General features: G+C 41.4%; 1 protein-coding gene across 2 annotated transcripts in view; it reads left to right on the forward strand.

Moving 5' to 3' along the window:
• Positions 1-19,968, forward strand: part of ACSL4 (acyl-CoA synthetase long chain family member 4) — a 33,236-nt gene that overhangs the window by 8,658 nt on the left and 4,610 nt on the right. The window contains exons 2-13 of one of the 2 annotated variants that reach the window (XM_027888418.1): positions 9,323-9,370; positions 11,863-12,102; positions 12,402-12,579; positions 13,458-13,567; positions 13,658-13,796; positions 14,903-15,053; positions 16,193-16,316; positions 16,504-16,575; positions 18,189-18,328; positions 18,783-18,955; positions 19,139-19,213; positions 19,431-19,622. In XM_027888418.1, coding sequence (XP_027744219.1) covers positions 11,875-12,102; positions 12,402-12,579; positions 13,458-13,567; positions 13,658-13,796; positions 14,903-15,053; positions 16,193-16,316; positions 16,504-16,575; positions 18,189-18,328; positions 18,783-18,955; positions 19,139-19,213; positions 19,431-19,622 — 1,582 coding nt within the window. In that variant the 5' untranslated portion in view covers positions 9,323-9,370; positions 11,863-11,874. Of the gene's footprint in view, positions 1-9,322; positions 9,371-11,588; positions 12,103-12,401; positions 12,580-13,457; positions 13,568-13,657; positions 13,797-14,902; positions 15,054-16,192; positions 16,317-16,503; positions 16,576-18,188; positions 18,329-18,782; positions 18,956-19,138; positions 19,214-19,430; positions 19,623-19,968 lie in introns of those variants that run through there. The other variant, XM_027888417.1, reaches the window with a different exon arrangement.

Raw genomic sequence — 19,968 nt, forward strand, 5'->3', positions numbered from 1 at the left:
CTAGTTTGTGGTGTGTTGTCTTTCTGCACCAGATGTAGAAGTAGGAAGGATGGAGTACTTTCTGTCTGCCTGTGGTTCCCATTAGTTTGTCATTTTGCCTATTGCTTTCCATAAAGAGAGCTGTATGTGCTGCTGATTCACACTGTGTATTTGCACTGGGTAATTTAATACCGAACTTGATAGCCTTGTTTTTGTGCCTTTGTTTGATAGATGTGTTTAATTTTCATTATGAAAATGGATAACCTGTTTATTTCATAAGCATGGAAATACTTTTGTATTTTTATGAGCTCCTCTGTTTGAACAACTCGGTCAAAAGTGCTTTCACTATGAAATGTATCACCACGGGGAAGAGGAACAACTGGAAAGTGAAACTAAGCTTGCTGTGTTTAAATAAAAAGCAGGCTGAGAACGTGGAGCTGGAACAGGGACCAGAGCAAGGTTATGCCTTAGAAGAGCATCCTGTCTGTGTGAGTGTTGTACTTTTTGCCATTCTGGCATTGTCAGTTCTCCATCTGGCTGGTCTGTTCTTGCATGTCTTTACCATCACCTGTGCAGTGACCATGGTGGCTCCACGGACTCAGCTGAGGAAGAGAGTGAGGGATAAACAGCCCGGGAGTTTGTCTGACAAAACTGGAGATGAAAACTCGTTCTGTCCTTGAGCTGAGTGCAGGTTATTTGAATGCTCAGTGATAATCACACACACAGAATGGTCAGGAGGAGGTGTAAGCCTCTGTCCAGATCACGTTACCACACCAGCTGTTTCCCTACCTTTCTGATTCGTGGGCTGTGCCCAAACACTGGCAAAGGGAAAGGAGAGGGTGTTCTATTCCCTGAAAGGTCAGAGGAGATAAGGTCTCTGTTTCTCTAAGGTAATTCATTGGTGTTCCTCAGACAGAACAAACAATAAACTTGTCACATATTTACCTCTTAGTTCATAACTTTCCTTATTTAAAAATGAGAAGTATTTTTGTAACGTGGATAGCATTAAGTAGATTTATCTTTCAGAACATTAAGCTTTGAATATTGGGTTGCAGAAGCTCTAAAGTTGAGGCTTTAAAGCAGCTTTAACCAAGAGTACATTTTAAAACTTTCTGTCAGGCACAGTGTTTGGCAGATATTATATCATTCAAACACCTGAAGGCACTCAGAACATGGAGTTAAGGGGAAAACTGAAAATGGTAAAGTGGCGAGTTTCTAGTGGTATCCCATGACCTCAAGTAGAGCACCTGAACAGCCTGTTCCATGTTTGCAAGGAGCAGGTAGTGTTTTGCATTTATACAAATGACACCAACAGCTGACAAAGCTCTTATTACCAAGCCAGGGAAAGTTTGGTCTATTTAGATATGTTTGTAACTTAAGAATGCATAGAATTTTCCCTATTTCATGTTTTTATTTTCTGGATTTTTCATGAGTTTACTGACCTACTTAATTAGAAACGTTTGAGTTGCAGTTGTGTTCAAGGCAAAGTGACTTGTTTCTTGTGTCTTCTAATGAGCAGTAAGATTGACAATAACTGGGGAGTGGGCACTAAATAACCCTTACTCAAACCTTCCAATAGGAACTTTGTCCTCCCACCAGTGTAATGATCAGTCCAAATACTGAGAGACCTGATGTGGGGACTGTGTATTTTTAAGCTGAGTTAAAAGCAGTTTCTGACAATGTTAGCTTTTTGTGTTTCACTGCGCTTATTAATAAATTAAATTATTATTTTCTTTATTACTAACCATGAATTGTTGCGATACGCAGTGTCATACTAAAGATTTTTCTGTCCCTTTTTCAGAACAAAAAGTTCCTAAAAATAAGTTGAAAGAATGGTCAACAGCATCAGTTTCCTCTTCAAGCTTCCTTCAGAATTTAGGTCTGAGACCACTTTACTGTCTGTTTAGTCTAGTGCTGCAGGAACAGTTTGTTCTCCTGCAGTTGTTACTGTGACTCCTCTTTACTCACATTAAAAGCGATCTGGTTATCTAAATATGTCCTGCCATCAGACCCCTTCAGTTTTTATGTTTTGGGCCCTTGAGATCTGAACAAACTCCCCTCAGGAAGCTCAGTGGCTGTGCCAGTGCCCAGCTGTCCTGAGCTGGGATGTTTTGCTGAGGGGCAGGACGTGTCCACAGGCATGATCATGAGGGTGTGATCATGATCACAGGCATGATAATGTGGGTCTGCAGTAGACTGTGCTCAGGTTTTGCATTAAGACTACAATAAAATTCAGTTCCTCAAAGATACAAAAACATCATCACTCTTTCACTGGAAGATGCTGTGATTGTGCAAAGGATTAAACTCTACCTCCTCCCCATGCTCCTCATGTTTATTGACCCTCAGAGCATTTTTATTGCACAATGGAAATGAAAAATAGAGATGACTAATGCTTGAAATCTCGGGGGCCACCATCTCAAATGACCATGGGTGGGGACAGTTTTCTTAAACTTGCGTTTTTGAAGTGCACAGCTGATCATCTGCGTATCAGAACATCTGCAAGGAGAGAATTTCTGCAAATTGCAAATAAGAGCCTAATTTTCTAATTTTTTTTTTGCTTTGTCACAAAAAAAAAAAAAGGGGGGTGGGGGGAGGACTTTGCATTTGAGTGTGAGCTCCTAAGAGAAAAGGGAAAGTGTATTTCCCAACTCTGGTGCTCCTCTTATTGACTGTCCCCACAGAATTTTGGAAAACTCATAAAAACCTTAGAAAAATCTCTCCCAGCCCCCAAACCGCTTTTTGGAAGGCAGAAGTCTGCTAATGCAGTACATGAGGAGGAACATTTACTCTCCCCCTTCCCTTTTTAAGTGTGTAATTAATTTTACTACCTAAATTATGACAACAATGAGAACAAAGCAACCTAATGCCAAGGATGAGAATATGATGGAGTTTCTGAAAAGCCATAAAAGGTAAATGTAAAATTGGTGGCAGAATTTCTTGTCGGGAGCTGAGGAGCCCATCAGGTTCTCTGCAGGAAGATGGAATGTTGTTTAGAGCTCCAGTCTGTTACATTGCACAACAGCCACTGTTGACAGGACATTTAAAGAGAAGTTCACAACCAGGGGAACAGCAGCGAAAGGAGAAGCTGCTGTGGCTCCTTCCGTGCCTGCAGAGCTCAGGTTAATGCTCAGGACTCAGTGGAGGATTAGGATGAGCCCTGTCATTACACTGCCTGCTTCCCTGCCAGGCTGTACTTGAGCTCATGCACTTGAACATTTGACTGCTTGAATTGCTCCTTTCACAGAAAGGTTAACACAGAGCAGTGCTGCGAGACCTCAGGAAATTTATAAATAAAGGAAGTGGCTTTTGATGACTGGCTGCCATGTTCGTGTTTCTAAGATTCGGTCAGATAAATCTATTACCTAAATCCTATCTAAAAAAAAATGGTTGGGTGTTTAATTTTTCCTAACTTTTGTTCTTACGTAGTAAGAGATTCCTGTTACTGTTTTGTTTTGTCTTGGAAAATGCGATTTTTAAGTCTTGCTAACGCGTCATCACGAGGGTACATAGAATTCCTGCTACGTTGTGCTGCACAGATGTTTGGTAACACTCCAGATTCAGGGCCAGGAAATAAGTGTTAATATTTAATCTGTGCACCTCGGATAATGTCATTAATGAGTCTTTTGGCTTGTTGAGTAAAATAGAATTAACATTTGTCCAGCCCTAGTGCTGTGACTTGATCAGAGTCTGAACTTGAAGAGCACGCACTCCAGGGCTCAGTGAAGCAGCTGCAGCCACCTGGCATAAGGAGAAATATATTGTCTCTGGATAAATTTTGAAAAACTTTTACCCTTTAGAAACTTTATTTCCTTCATCTTCATTTGCAAAACCAAAAACATCCCATGTCCTACTTTCCTCACATTGTCAAAATGATTATTATAAGCATAACAGGGGAGATGAGCACCCCAGTTCTTAAACACTCTGTTGTCAATGCATGTGTTCCTAAGGCTGACACTGTCTGAAAAGAGATAAAAACGAATGTCAGCAGGCTCAGAGAAGCACCTGGCAATTGGAAGCAAAACATTAGTTAGAAACTATGAATCTAACTTGTATCTGCAGTACCCCTCATCACATATCCAGGAATATTGCAGAAATGGGAATATTGCATCTGGCTTTGAAGGCTGTAAAACACTGTGCATCAGTTATTTACTTTAATTGTGCCCTGAACAGGCAGGGGGAAAGGGAGCTCTTTTCTGTCAGTGAAACAGCCTCTGGGAAGAAACCCAGGTTCGAGTAAATGCTTGAATAAAAAAATGGCTTTTTCTTGGCCTATAATAGACATCCTCGATCACATTTTCAAGTCAGAATCACCCTTAAAAAATGAAAATTTTAAACATAATCTGGTTATAAAAAATAGGTTTAAATGCTGTTTTGTAGTTGCATATTATGCTATAGTCTGCACCAATAGTCCACAATACAGGCCTAGACAGTGTATGTCGAGGGGATCAGGGTGAAAGACTTCTTTATTAGTATAGAATATGCATTTTCCTTTTTAATTTATGTGCACTTTAGTCTATTTTGTAGATGTTGGAGGAGTTTTGAGATAATATCAGTATTTTTCAGTTGCAGATTTTTTCCTTTTCTATCCTCTTCTGAATTACTGTCTGTCCAAGCTGCCAGTTCTTCCCCTATTCATGAATTAAATGCCAGATGCCTCACCACAAAGAAGATACAAAAACAAGCTGCATTTGCCGTCAGTCCCAGTGACTGCAGTCACAGTCCACGGTGTAACTCCCCCTGAGCGGGTGGTTCTCCCTCTACTCTGCCCTTGTGAGACCCCATCTGCAGTGCTGTGTCTGGTTCTGCTGGTGCCTGTGTAAGAGGGACATGGAACTGCTGCAGAAAGCCCAGAGGAGGCCACAGTGTGGATGAGGGGACTGGAGCACCCTATGGAGACAGGCTGGGAAAGGTTAGGGCTCTTCAGCCTGGAGGAGAGAAGGTTGTGTGGAGACCTCACAGCACCTTCCAGGGTCTGAAGGGGCCTACAGGGAAGCCAGAGAGGGGCTCTTCATCAGGGGCTGTGGTGATAGAACAAGGGCAAGTGGGTACAGACTGAAAGGAGAAATTTAGATCTTAGGAAGAAGTTTATCACTTTGAGGGTGGTGAGACACTGGCACAGGTGGCCCAGAGAAGCTGTGGATGCTCCAACCCTGGCAGTGTCCAAGGCCAGGCTGGAATAAGGCCTTGAGCCATGTGGTCTGGTGGGAGTTGTCTCTGCCCATGGCAGGGGGGTGGGACTGGATGATCTTTAAAGTCCATTCCAAGCCCTGATCATTCCATGGTTCTGTGGTTCTGTGACTTGCCTGGCCGTGTGTCCCAGCCGTGACCAGAGCTCAGCTGGGCCCGGCCCGTGCAAGGCAGTGCGGGGAGGGAGCTCAGGTACCTCCAGAGCAGGGTCTGGACAGGATTTAACCAGCAAAGCTACCAGGTGAGCCCGGAGGAAGCACCTTCCCAGTTCAGGTAGCCTCAGTGGACAGTTTTCAGTTGTGGAATCTTGCCTTGGCCTTTCCCCTTTTCTCCCTTTGGGGCATGCAAACAGCTCACACCCTTTCACCCAATATTTGCTTGCCCTTGTGTTACAAATTAGGAGAGAGTTTCACACCGGGCTGTTGGATAATTAAGAAATACTGGGCCAGTGAGGCTGGGCTGGCTTCCGTTACTGCAGCAACAGATGTTTGACACTTAGAAAATATTTTTTTTTTTTCTGATTGACATGAAGTGCATGTGTTCTGAGGCAGTAAATGGAAGCTGTGAGTATAAGGGACAACAATAATATTTTTCCTGAAACCAAAAATAAATTTGATCTTTGTTAGTAGCTAAATAAAACATTGTATTAACTACTTTTTAAACAGCAGTAAGAGAAACATAACTTCCTAATATACTTGTGGTTTTGCTATTTCGAATAGAATGTATATATTTAAACAGGGAGCATTAACTGTCATTAGAATCCACTTCAACTGAGTTTCCCCTCTCTCTGTTTTTGGGCCACTGGTGCCAGTATTTACACTGTACAGGAAGACGCTTGAGCTACTCTCAGGCTTTGAGCTACTATTGTATTGCCAGAGCACAGAAGTACTTCTGAAACTTGGTTATCTCTGGAGTTTTCACTGCCCTTTGTGATGTACCAAATGTGCAAGAGGAAGATATGTAGAAATCTGCTTGTGAGAAAGTAAGAAAAATTGGCCTCCTGAAACTTTTTTCTACCATGAGTAACTTGCACTAATATTGGTGGAGTTTGTTTTCATAAAAACACCGACATGATGTCAAAACTGAATCATTTCCTTTAGTTTTTTTTTTCTTTCAGCCTTTCTAACCCAAATTGAATTGTAATTAGCCACAAGATACTTCTCTTATTGCTACTTAATCACAGTTTTCTAAGCTGTAGAAGTGTTCTGTCGTTCTTATGTGTGCCAGGTATAAATCTGGAAAATCAAAACTTGTAGAGAGCCTCAGGGTATGACCCTCGTTTGTTTACTGTGTTTAAGTGTGCTGCATCTTCCTGGCAATGTGGTATTTCTCAGTCTTTCTGTAATTTCTTTTTGAAACCCCAGCCTCTTTCAGTCCTAGCACTGGAACAAGTTCAGGATGAGTAGATACTGATGAAGTTCCCTTCCAAAAACTGACTAACTAATAACTCACGTACTTAGGTCAACTCAATTTTTTTTTTTACTGTGTAAAACCACTTTTCCACTTACAAATTCTGAATGCTTGCTGTGGTTTCCAGAATGTTTAGATCTGCCCAAATGCTAGAGAAGTTCCAGAAACAGTTGTTACTTATTCTTACTGGATTGTTTTGGAAGATTTCAGAACTTCCTGGATGGAGTCAACCCTGAGTATTTCTGCTAAAGCCAGAATTGTGTCTCCATTTGAAGTTGGCAAGAGCTCAGTTGCAGAGGAACCAGACTTCCTCCAGTGCTGTTTTTAAACAGAAAACAATCTGCTTTGCAGATTCCAGTTTTCTTCACAAACTAGAACACTGCCCTTTTCCTGTCTAATGTCATCTTTGTTACTGGATGACTTTCCTAACACAGTGCTGGAAGTAGACAGAAGTTGTGTGTTCTTCTAATCCTGCTGTTACAGAGTAAATTGAATCCCTGACAAGCTTTTTAACACCAGAGGAAGGACAATAAACACTGTTGTTCATATATTTTCAATATTAAACCTTTACAGTGCTTTAGGCTTGGGCCAATTAAAGCCTTTCCTAGTCAAGATAATAGTTTGCTGTCTTATTAAACTGCATAGGGTAAAATTTCTAGCCACAGGTACTTCTTCAGGTTTTGAGTTACACTTAGAAATTCTAGTAGTGTATGCAAGTGCTAAGTTGATTTTGTTCTGAGGAGGCAAATGCAGAGGAGATTGGGGCATTTTCTCCTTTCAGAGGCATAAACCATCTCCCTGTCCTCATGCACACTTTACTCTTACTTAATCCCATAAGCTTTTGTGACTATTTAAAAGCTGTTTTTCTATTAAAAAAAAGCCATTTGTTTTTTAGACATCAGTTAAATTAGGAAGAGAGGAGTGTCCCTTGTGTCCTAGAACCTGGGCTTTGATTTCATTTGTTCTGTGGCCCTGGCTACGGGACAGGAATAGAGTGGTGCAGATTTTCTGTCCCTGGAGCTTTTAACTGAGGATGTCAAAGTCAGATTATACTGAGAGCATCTCTTCCATCTCTGGCAGTGCATGAAGTGCAGTGTCAGCCAGGAGTAGGCTTGGACTACCAAAGTTTTGTGAACACCCAGCACGTAACAGCCGTAAGGAAAACACGACCTCGGGAGTGGGCTTTGCGTATGAACACCATAACACATCACTGCAAATGTTAAATCAACTCTAGACCGTTTCAAAATTGCTAGGAGCTTTCTCACCTGAGGAGAACCCTTTGGAGATGCTGAAAGCCCAGCTCTCTGGGAGAGAAGCTGCTTCTCCTCTTGGTGGGTTTGGTTTGTTCTTGCAGTCAGGCCTGACGCGCGCAGGTCGCTCCTGCTGGGAATGTGCATTTCCTGCAGCAAGAACCTGGGAGCTGCTGCTTCCAGAACAGCCAGAGAAAGACCTAAACAGGCTAGTTATGTTCAACAGTTAGGAGAAATAATGACCTCTGTAAGTCAGTAGAAAATATCACATATTCTAAATACTCCAGTATTAAATAGCACTTCTATTTCGATACTGTGAAATTTGTCACAAGTTCTAAATTTTCTTTTATTTGTAAAGAATGAGGAAGTTTACTGAGAACATCACTGCTGTATTTCAGTAGTATATAGTTATTTTGCCTTGAAGGTATCCTTGATGGTGCATTGATGTGAGCGTTGCATCTCATCTTTTCTCCTAAAGTCTAATTAAACTTAAATGGGATATTGAAGGCATGAGGTGTAATTTGAATAGCTAAGTTTGGCTTCTAACCAAATGGAATTGGCACTTTTGCAAGTTGAGAATGTCAGACTGTTATCCATTATATTTAAAATATGATGAGTATTTATTTAGCACCAGTTTGGGATGGTCCTGTATGGGATCAAAATCTTATACAGCCACATGCAAGTGCCAGGAGCACTAAAAACATTCCAGCACCTCTTTTATTTCACATTTCATCAGAAAATGTTTGTAGGAGAATTTTGCAAGGGACTTTTAACTCAGCTTCAGTCTGTAAAATCGACTGAAATCTTAGATTTATGGGGAAAGCTATTAAAGCATAAGTAGGTTAAGTATCAGTTCAAGCTTTCTGTATGTAAAAACCCAGTAGTCCAAGAGAATGATTATGCTGTGACTTTCTGGAGCCTTGTCTCTGCAGTCACACACAGCCATCTTTCATTCACTGGTCATGGGACCAGTGAGGCCTCATTGCCCATATAACTGTGCTTTTGTTCTGCAAACTCTTCTCTTACCTCAGCACCCAAAACCTGCTTCATGTTCCCTGTGCCTCCCTTGGGCAGTGGGTGCTGTGGGGAGTCCTGAGTTCATCTTTCTACTGATACTCATCTGTCAAGGATGAGAAAGGTCTTGTTGTTTCTGCCTTCAGGCAGAAGAATGGACCATATGGAATATGAAAGTCTCTTTCTTGTCCTTTTTTTTTTTTTGATGTGTTTTAATTAAATTACATTAAGCTGCTGTTCATAAATTTATTCAGAACATGTTTAAACTTGGAGGGGGAGGGGGTAGTGTCCTATAAAAATTAAACTACTTTTTCATAGCTTGGTCTCTCTCTGTACAATGTAGTTTGGAAGCTTAATCTTTTCCAATAATGCAATTGCTTTCCTCCTTTATGGGTTGTGTTTGGAAATTCTAAAGATTCCTCCTTTCTGCAAGGCAAAAGAATTCCCAACCTCTAACATGTTCTTTTTTTCTTTTTAATATAGATCTAACTGACCCTGAAAAACCCTCAGTCAGCACTGTCAGATCCCTTGTAAGTACTCCTGTGTGTGTGTCAGCTTTTACATGGGTTCCAGGGAAAAAGCCAAGGGTGTCTTTTTGGGACTCACTAAGTTTTTCCAGCTGATGTCTATTAAGAATTACAGCCGAGTTTTGTCAGGATAGAATCATGATTCTGTTTTAAATTATTACAAATATGTACACATTAGCTGAGTTTTCTGGTTTTATAAACACTTGCAAAAGCATTTCAAATTAACTTGAAATTCCAAAATAGAAGAAATGCAACCTTCCTGAATTAGCCAGTTCTTGATTTTTAGCCAGAAGTTTTCCACCAGTAGGACAATTTCTGACCAAGCTCCTCCCGAGCCCAAAGAGAAGCTGTGCCACTGTGTCACTATGTTAAACAGTTTGCAGTTGTCAGACAACTCTGCTCTTTATCCAGGTCACTGTGCCTGGTCACGTGGGTTTTGTTGGAAGGTGAGGAGCAGGGAGAGCTCTCCATGGGGTTTGTTTTTTAGTGTCATGTCTGACCATGGGTGTGCTCTGACCTTTCCTCACTGGCTCTCAGTGCCACGGCTGATTCTGTTTGCAGTACAAGCTCAAGTGCTGTGTTTGGAGCACTGAATTAACTGCAATGACAGTTTATAACAATAAATCTTCATTTCAGAGAACTGGAGCTTAGGAAAGTAAAATGATCTCTCTTCTGCTGGGGTTGATGATGATGAAGTTAGTCATGAACAAGCATGTATGTTTGGAAAAGAATGTAGCATTCATCTTTTTTTATAAAAAGAAACATGCAGAATACTTTTTTTCCAAACAAGTCTGAGCTTAGTTTAGCTTATCTTAGTTTATTATATTGTCATTCAACATAATTTTATTCTGTAGATGTAATTACAGAAATTAATATGGTGGTCATGTTAAGTATCTGCAGATCTCTTAATCTCACCTTACATTAAATGCTGTTGATATTGGCTACAACACAACTGCCTATGTTGGGATTCTTATTAAAAACCCCAACAGCCTATTGACACATTTCTGTTAACACTGTCTGTAGCAGTTGTCTTGTTTAATCTGAAAAGTTAATTGTAGCCTCCCTCATCACCTGAGGGTGGCCAATATATTAATAAAGGTGTATTTTGAGGTGTGCCCACATTCTTTTAATTCTTGATGGAGCCCTGAGAGTTCCCCTGTTCTCAGCCATTCTGTGCCCAGGACAGCCTGGATTTGGGATGAGTGTCAGTGCTGCTGCTCCCTGGGTGTCTGAGGTGCTGCCCTTGGTCAGTGCAGCTCTCCCTCCACCTCCCCACCGTGGCAGTGTCAGCAGCTCTGTGTGTGCCAGCCAGGTGTGTGTCAGCAGCTGTGTGTGTGCCAGCCAGGTGATCACACTCACCTCTATCTCACATGCCAGTGCAGACAAGTTACAGGCCAGTGCTCTGGCCACACCTGGGGTTTGCTCTGATGCTTTTGTTTTTCTCCCACTTGCCCTCAGTCCTTATTCAGGCCCAGTTCTCCGAAATGAGGAAAGATTTCTGACATGCAGATAAAATCTTGCCAAATTGTGTTGTTTGTTTGTTTGTTTTTTATTGACTGGAATTGGTTAAATTTTATTTCATTTTCCTTACCTGGAGTTTGAAATACATGTATCGAAGTAGTTTTTGAAGGTGGAAAAGCAAATCTGTGTAATCCCTTTCCAAGAGTCTGACATTGAAAAGTAAGAGATCAGGAATGCAGTTGCAGTTTTGGAATATGATATGGTTTTTAGATGACAACATGTAGACTTTTGAAGACTCTATCGAGATCCATTGTATGAATATAAGTTGATATAATATTTTGAAAAGCAGTAAAACAATCTACTGTATCTTTTCTCTGTAGTACAAATACTTAGGGGAAAACAAGCATTGACCTTTCCCATAATTACGCAATTGGGGCATTACTCAAGTAGCTTAAACACAATATTTTGATGTGAAGGACAGAGTTACTCTCAACAGCCCTGAACTATTCAGAGACAGTGGGGAAAATTCTGTGAAAAGTATGGAAAAGATTCCCTGTGTGTCCTCCCCAGAGCAGGTGCTCTATTGTGCAGCGTACGGGCCTCTTAAATCAGTTACTTCAGTCTCCTTTGTCTTGATGCTTCTGAAGTGAACTCTTAGAACGACTAAAACTAATGAACTGACTGTAATATTACTAATTTAATTAATTTTTCTTTTTTTTTTTTTTCCTGCTCTCTGCTTGGCACTGGTCTTCACCCGCAGGCGTCCACTGTTGGCTCTCAAAGGTTACTAAAATTTTAGCAGCTGCTGTGAATCAAACCTAACCTTCACCTGCTGTTGCTTCTCCCCACACCCCACTGCGCTGCTGCTTTGCTCTTGCTCGCTTCAGAACTTCCTAAGGGGGTTTCTTTTTTAAACACCCACAATGAAACTTAGGCTAGACGTGTGTAGCGTTCTCTTGCTGCCCGTGTACGTGTTGATCTCCCTGTACAGTGTGCTGGTATTTATTCCCTGGTATTTTCTCACCAATGCCAAGAAGAAAAAGGCTATGGCCAAACGGTTAAAAGCTAAACCCACCTCGGACAAACCTGGGAGCCCCTACCGCTCTGTCACCCACCTGGACTCCCTGGCACACATCAACATTCCCGGAGCGGACACCCTGGACAAGCTGTTTGACCACGCTCTGGCAAAGTTTGGCAAGAAGGACTGTCTTGGAACCAGGGAAATACTGAGTGAGGAAAATGAAATGCAGCCAAACGGGAAAGTGTTCAAAAAGGTAAAACTTACAGTTTTGTACTTAATTCTGATTTGGTTTTGAGCTGCTTTGCGTCTTGCCTCAACACTGCATGTCTCTGTAGAGCTCTTCTTCAGTCCTCATCTTATAAACCATCCATTTGATGGTAGTTAAAGAATAACAGAGTACAGGATGCACTAGTTATTCTGCTGCAAGAAAAATGAAAGCAATTTTAACGAATGGCAGTGTGTCCTTACGCTGTTATGAACCAACTCACATCAGCTGGTAGAGCTGTACCAGCAGCTTCTTATCATCCAAAATTCATTGTTTTTCCTCACCAGTTAATTTTAGGAAGTTACAGATGGCTGTCCTATGAAGAAGTAAATGAGAAAATGACTCGCCTGGGGAGTGGACTGACTGCCCTGGGACTGACCCCCAAGAGCACTGTTGTCATATTCTGTGAGACCCGAGCAGAATGGATGATTGTAGCCCTGACCTGCTTCAAGTACAACTTCCCTCGTGAGTGCTCGACCTGCTTGCTTCTGATGTATTTTAGAACCATTTCTCAGCACTGGTTTGGCTTTGAAGTATTTTGACCCTGCCAATCTTGTCACTGAAGGTGTAAGAATTTCATAAACTTCCTCTGCTGATGGTCTGGTTCTTACAAGTTTTCAGTCTCTTCTCTGTGTTGTGGAGATCTCTCAAATTAACTTGCTCATACTTATGAAACTTTTTATGATTTTATTGTAGTAGTGTTCTAGATATTAGAATGACAGAACAGTACAGTTACTCTTCAGGGTTTTTTTAAATACTCTGAAGATGTCAGGAGTGCCATTTGTCCCCCCAAAATGTGGGATGTTTTTACAGTATTTCTTGACTGTATCCTGACATGAAATGGTTATTAGAAAAGAGAACAATGGTAAACAAAAGCATATGATAGAATGTGGATGTTTTGGTGACATTTATAAGCTGTTCAACTTCATGACAATTACACATGGGGTTTAGTTTGGGGTTTTTTTTTCTTCTTTTTTTTTAAATTTATTTAAGCTGTCAGAAATGTCTAATTGGAATTAATTCATACATTCTTGTTGGTGAGGTGCAAAGGTGACCTTGCACTCACGTGCCCAGTCTGCACACACCGTACTGTGACCACAGCTCAGTTTGTTTGCTGCCTTGTGTTTCTGCTTGCACTGGGCTGTCTTTTTCTTCCAGTACCAGCAGTATCTGCCTGTGGGAGGAGCAGCTCAAATTCCTTTAAGGGTTAGAAAATTAGAAAATTCCCAGTTGAGCTAATAATAACCCTCCCCTCCTGCAGTGCTTCCCAGGAAGCTGAAGCAAGAGCTCTTGCATTTAGTGTCACTTTAACCTCTCTCCCATCCTCTCCCTCGCTGTGACAGTTGTCACTCTGTATGCCACGCTGGGTGAAGAGGCAGTGACCTACGGTCTCAACGAGTGTGGAGCATCATATCTGGTCACGAGTGTGGAGCTGCTTGAGAGCAAACTTAAGGTAATTTGGTACCGGCTTCACCTGATACAAGCAACCCTATAATAATTTTGCAGTACAGGCAGTGCTAAAAATGTCGTTTTTCTTCTGTAGACTGCACTGCCACAAGTCTCCTGTCTGAAACACATCATTTATGTGGACAAGAAGACCATCAATAAATCAGAATACCCTGAAAACGTGGAGATTCATAGTATGCAGACAGTGGAAGAGCTGGGAGCCAAACCAGAAAACTGTAAGTGAATCACTTCAGAGAGGACTAATCAGAACTCTGTTAGCAGTGAAATCAGACCTGGGGTAAGAGGGATGTGTAGCAGAAAACCCCCCAGCTGTGCAGCTGTCCAACCAGAGACAGTGGCAGATTGTCAGTTCATCCTCTGGCTCCCTTTAAATAAACAAAAAATTTGTTAGATCACTTTTGTTTAAGTGTCAGATATGTCAGGATAAAACTTTGGTTTTAACTTCTAAACCATAAGCGGAATAATTTAAGACTCCACCTTTGTTTTAGGAAATGAAACAGAACCCAGTGCAGTGTTGCATTTTTTGCTACCCTTACCTTTTATTCATCTTATTTTCACTACTTTTCCTAAGAAAAGAGGAGAAAACACTTGAAGGATTTTGTGGTTGGTTGGTTTTGGTTTTTTCAATTGGCTTGGAAATGTCCATTTTCTTAACCAAGCTGTAGCTAAAAAGCACCTTGGGTTAGAGGAGTAACCAGTACATTCCTTGCTCTCTTGGGCAGCCAGGAGTGACTGTAAACAGAAGGAAGGAGAACCCAGTCCTGATGATCTGTTTTCCTTTCATGAGCAGTCTGTACTTAGCCTCATCTCCTCTCTTTTGAATAAAGGAGGAGCTAAACTGGCAAAGGAGCTTTGGGAAGCACAGACTCCTCAAAGCTGGTTATCTGTGATCAGCCTGAGGTGCTGGTAGAGACCAGCAGTGACTCTGAGGGCTGTTGTTTTGTTGAGTTTTGTCCCTAAAAGACCTGCTTTCCTTGCAGACACTGTGAAAGCCATGAAAGCCAATGATTTTCATCCTAAGAATATGGCTGTAAGCCATGATGACAGAAGTATCACTCAGATTGTGTAGATGCCCAAATTTTCATAATCCTTTTAAAATCGGCCTTCCCTCTCTTCCTCTTAAAAACAGATCCCTGTTTTCTCCAGCCTTGACTTCTGCCTCCCCCGCTGCCCATGCAGCAGCACGGTGTGCTTGCCTTGGGTGGAGCACCTGTTTCACACTGACTACAGACACTGTCACACTGACTGATTAATTACAGAAATAATAATTATTCAGAAAGTAGATAAGAATTAATAACAGTTTTTCTCCTGTGTTTTTTAGCAAGCATTCTGCCAAGCAGACCTGTTCCCACAGACTTGGCTTTAGTAATGTACACCAGTGGCTCTACTGGGAGACCCAAAGGAGTGATGATGCAGCATAAAAACTTAATTGCTGGAATGACAGGACAGTGTGAGAGGATACCTGGACTGGGGTAAGAAACACTTAGTTGTGTATGGAGAGGTAAAACAGAACCTCCAAAAGTATGCAAATTTATAGAGATGCTGCTGCTGGCCTTGTGTGTTATCAAGTTTGTTCATTTTATTGTGAGTCCACTACTCTAATTTATAAGAAATGTGCCTTGTGTTTATGAACTTCCCTGTTTGAAAAGTATGCCCTTCTGGCTCTTTTCTCATGTGCTGTTGCTACTCTGTTTTATTACCCTTAGCTCTAGGTCAGTGGCGGATTTTTGCACTTTTGAGCGTCACAGGATGCCACTGGAGAAGGAGATTCCTCATCTAATGCAACGTGGGGAATTTTTTTAACACATTTTCAGGCAGCTCGAGTCAGTGTAGGAAATATGTCAGAGGCTACCACTGCCACTGACCTACAGACACCGCTGTGGCTCATGCACGTGCTGCACAATCTGCTCCAGGGCAGTTGGCTGAAGGAGCAGAGGAGGAATCAGTTGTGTGCTGATGACAGTAAAACCAACTGCAAGTTCCCTCACATTAATGTTCTGAGGAGACTTTTCATGACAGTGGGTGTATTTGTGCTGTCACAAAGGGTTCAGGAGCTGAAATGAGCTCTGTTGCTCCACTCCTCTGTGAGAGGGTACAGCCCCAGCTCTGACGGGGGGCTGGAAGCTGCAGTTCAGTGACAGCCAGAAGGGTCTTGCTGAGAAGTCTCTGAGCAGTTTCTTCCTGAAATAAGCCTCAATACTTCAGTGATCAGCCCTCTTCCTAGAAATGTATCTTAAAAGAAGATGGCTGACAGGGTTTTGTAAATCACTGGTCATTATTATAAAATGTAGAGATTTCATCCGTAATTTCATAACTGGAATGAAATCTCCCCCAGGGAGAGGAAACAGCAGTGAAGCACTAAGGAACCTTCATGTTTCCTAGAAAACAAGGCAAATCCTGTAATTCATACTGATTTCAGTAAGGTCACACCTCCCCATTTTGTTTACACACTGTGGCTGAAATCACATCCTTCTTTGCCTGCAGAAGAATAAGCCTTACTTGTGATCCGGGTCTTCCAAACAGCAACAACTAAGCACACAATAAAACTGTTAAACTGTATTTTCAGTCCATTTGTGCCTCGTGGTTAATTAGTAACCCTTTCCTTTCCCAGCCCCAAGGACACTTACATTGGCTATTTGCCTCTGGCCCACGTGTTAGAACTGACAGCAGAAGTTTCCTGCATCACCTACGGCTGCAGGATCGGATATTCCTCCCCACTCACGCTCTCGGATCAGGTGAGGGGGTGCCAGTTATTAATCATTACTCTTACTATCACAATGGGGGGGAAAATTATGCAGGAACAGGGGAAGAGATTGATACAAATTACATGATAATATATCTCCCTCTTTTTTTAGCCCCTCAATTTTAAAGAGCTGTTTGGTTTTCTGCTTCATAAATTGACTTTTGTTTTTTTTTTTACAGTCAAGTAAAATTAAGAAGGGAAGCAAAGGAGACTGTACTGTACTTAAGCCTACACTGATGGCAGCTGTGCCTGTAAGTATGCAGAAGCAGATATGTTTAGCAAAAAAAAAATGAAGTTTTCTATCTTTTCATGCTAGAAAAGTCTATTTACTAACATGTTTTTCTCTTCACATGACAGTAACTGTCACCAGTAGTAAAGAGCAGAATGTAGACGTACCAGTTGTCTTTGGTTGAACTGAGTACTGATGATGCAGACCTGTACTAAAGAGTCTGTACTAAAGCCAGGACCCTTTTTGATCCAAACCTGTAAATGTGCTCCACTAGTTGCAAGTGGTGTTTTACTGGACTCCTGATGTGACACAGAAAGCCTCTGACAGTCACAGTCTGGAACTCCTTTTCCCACAGGGACAAAGCAGGGTGGCTTTGGCCAACAGGACACTTTAGGGATATGGGCAGTTGGTTGTCACAGGCTCAGGCTGTGCTGCCACAGTTTTTGGGGTGCTCAGGCTCAGCTCCTCAAGGTAACACTGAGGCCGAGTCTCTCTTGCTGTTCTCGGGGTAAGCAGGACAGGCTTAGTCTCTTAGAAGCAAAAACGACCAGGACTCCAATTGCTTCTGTAGCTCCTGCTGCTCTTTGAGGGACCAGGCTCCTGCATTCCACAGGGTTAGGGTGGTATGCAAACAAATCCACAAATGTTTGTGTCTTTCTAATGGAATCACACGTGCTGCTTTTGTGATCCTATCACATCTGTGGCTCATGGGACTGGTAGCACCAGCTGTTGCCACATGGTGGGGGTGAGTGAGTAGGAGGATTTCACTTCATTTAAGAATAGAGTTTTGGTTGCTCTGCATCTTAGAATAGCCAAGAGTTTTAAAATGAATTATTCACTTGCATTCTTTCATTTTATACAATGCTAAGCATATACAGCCGCTTGGTCTCTTTCTTCATAATTAACAGAGTGATAATTAATATTACTGAGAACCCCAGCCTGCTGGAAAATATCCATTTAAATTTATTTCATGGGGAGAAAGCACATAAATACTTCAAAGCATTGTGCTCCAAAACAAACTTGAAGGAGCCAATCTGTAAACTTCTACTAAATACTTCATCAGTCTGAACACTATTTTAGGTTCTGGGTATTTTAGTGATCATAAGGTTATTATTTTAATGGGAATTAATCTCTCCTCTGTGACAGAATTGTGGTGGTTTTTTGTCAGATAACTGGAATTACTGCAACCACATTGCTTTGAAAGTTGAAAAACAATCTTGGAAAAGGAAATGGTGAACTGGAATCTCTTGGTTCATTCCCGTGCACTTGCCAATTGCTGTGGATAAAGTACAGCATCAGGACTCCTCAGCACAATCCATCTCGCATGGAATATACCAACCTCTAGCCAAGAGATTTACCTAAACTTGAATTCAGAATTTTCTAAACCACTTTGTCACAGTTTAAGTACAGGTTAAGGTGTAAATAGCACCCAGCTGTGGTGGTCTGCAAATTGACTGATGGATCACACACTGCACTTAAGCACTACCTAACCAATGGTGCAAATGTTTTCAATCATCCATTTCAAAGGAAGAATAATGTGGGGGCTTATTTATAGCATAACATGGACTTTAATTTACTCATGCTAGTCTACTGCTCCTTGTGGTAATTTTCCTTGCTTTTTTTAACATTTTGTAGGAAATAATGGACAGAATTTATAAAAATGTCATGAGTAAAGTTCAGGAGATGAACTACATCCAGAGAACTCTGTTCAAGATAGGCTATGACTACAAACTGGAGCAGATCAAGAGGGGGTACGATGCACCTCTGTGTAACATGTAAGTACGATTCACCACCCAAGTGTACCTTTTGCCTTGGGATATCTGTTAAGACACTCTAAAAGAATGATCATCTGTGCAATCAGACAGTTCTTATCCAACACGCAGATACCATCTAATGACTAACTGAAGTAATCCAAGTTCTTACTGGAAACGGATAAGATATTTAATGGCAGGAATGACTAATCTTCCCAACAGCTGACTAGTTAGTTTTCATTGGATTGCAATTTTTATTTTGTAATAAAATTGGAATGTTTGTTTAGTTAAGCTGCAGGAATTCTGCCTCTTCCAGTGTTACACAAGAGATAACGGGTTTGGATTTGCCCTCCTGTCCCTACTAAAATCTGTGGTTCGTTTTTAAGGCGTTCCAGAGAGGAAGGAAGGAAGAAGGTTTTTGTCTTTGATAAAAGCGAGCTGAGTGAATAATTTTTAATGCTCCTTTCCTCCTTTCCAGACTATTGTTTAAGAAAGTGAAGGCCCTGCTGGGGGGGAATGTGCGTATGATGCTCTCTGGAGGAGCACCGCTCTCCCCTCAGACACAAAGATTCATGAACATCTGCTTTTGCTGTCCTGTTGGCCAAGGCTATGGACTCACAGAGACCTGTGGAGCTGGAACCATTACAGAAGGTAGTTAAAACACCTCTGGAAATACATAATAAGATCTAGGTGTGCATGGGGGGTTGGGGGATTGCTGTAAAGTCCAAATAGCTGCAGTTCTTAACTGCAATAAAGTGATGTGAGATAAACTACGGCCTATTTATATTTCAAGTGACAAAAAACCTTTCTGTTCTTTGTTGTTCTCTTCCTAAGTTGCTGATTACAGCACTGGCAGAGTTGGAGCTCCTCTTATTTGCTGTGAAATAAAACTGAGAGACTGGCAAGAAGGTGAGAGCATTAATTGGTTTGATTTCAGAGTAACTAGTTTAGCCCCTGCCTCGCTGGTTTCTTTGCCTACCTGCTTATCTAGGTGTAGCAGATGAAGTAATTGTTCTTTTTCTTTTTTAACATGACCAATTAGTGTGTTTTAACTTCAAGCTGATGTATTAAAGTATTTTCTTGGCAACAGAATATACATGTTAAAAAATACTTATGTTGTTTTCAGGGGGTTATACTAATAAAGACAAGCCTAATCCTAGAGGAGAAATTGTAATTGGTGGACCTAATGTCTCCATGGGATACTTTAAAAATGAAGAGAAGACAACAGAAGAGTTTTCCATTGATGAGAACGGTCAGAGATGGTTCTGTACAGGAGACATTGGGGAATTTCATCCCGATGGGTGTCTGCAGATCATAGGTGGGCCTCAGCTTTTGATACCTTAATATGTTACCAGATACTGGCTAAACATAATCATAAGAATGCTATTAATGCTGTTGGCTTTGCCAGGACTAACCTACTTGAGGTTATTTGCTTGCAGAGTCACAGTGTAAAACACATTTCCAAAAGTCCTCACAGCTGTAGTAATGGAAGTGATGCCATTTTCTGTGACATTATCACCATCTAGATGTAGCACACAAATTTTCAAGAATAAATCTAAGATTAACTTTTGTATTAATTACCAATCTTTAGAAAGAGAGTCCTCATCACTTCCTTACAAGCTGTGTGACAAAACATGTAGTGCTGTATGGACTTTTTTACAGAA

This window comes from Empidonax traillii, unplaced genomic scaffold (genome assembly GCF_003031625.1).
Source record: "Empidonax traillii isolate 1590-97213 ecotype Southwest subspecies unplaced genomic scaffold, ASM303162v1 scaffold237:size1322474, whole genome shotgun sequence".
NCBI lineage: Eukaryota > Metazoa > Chordata > Aves > Passeriformes > Tyrannidae > Empidonax > Empidonax traillii.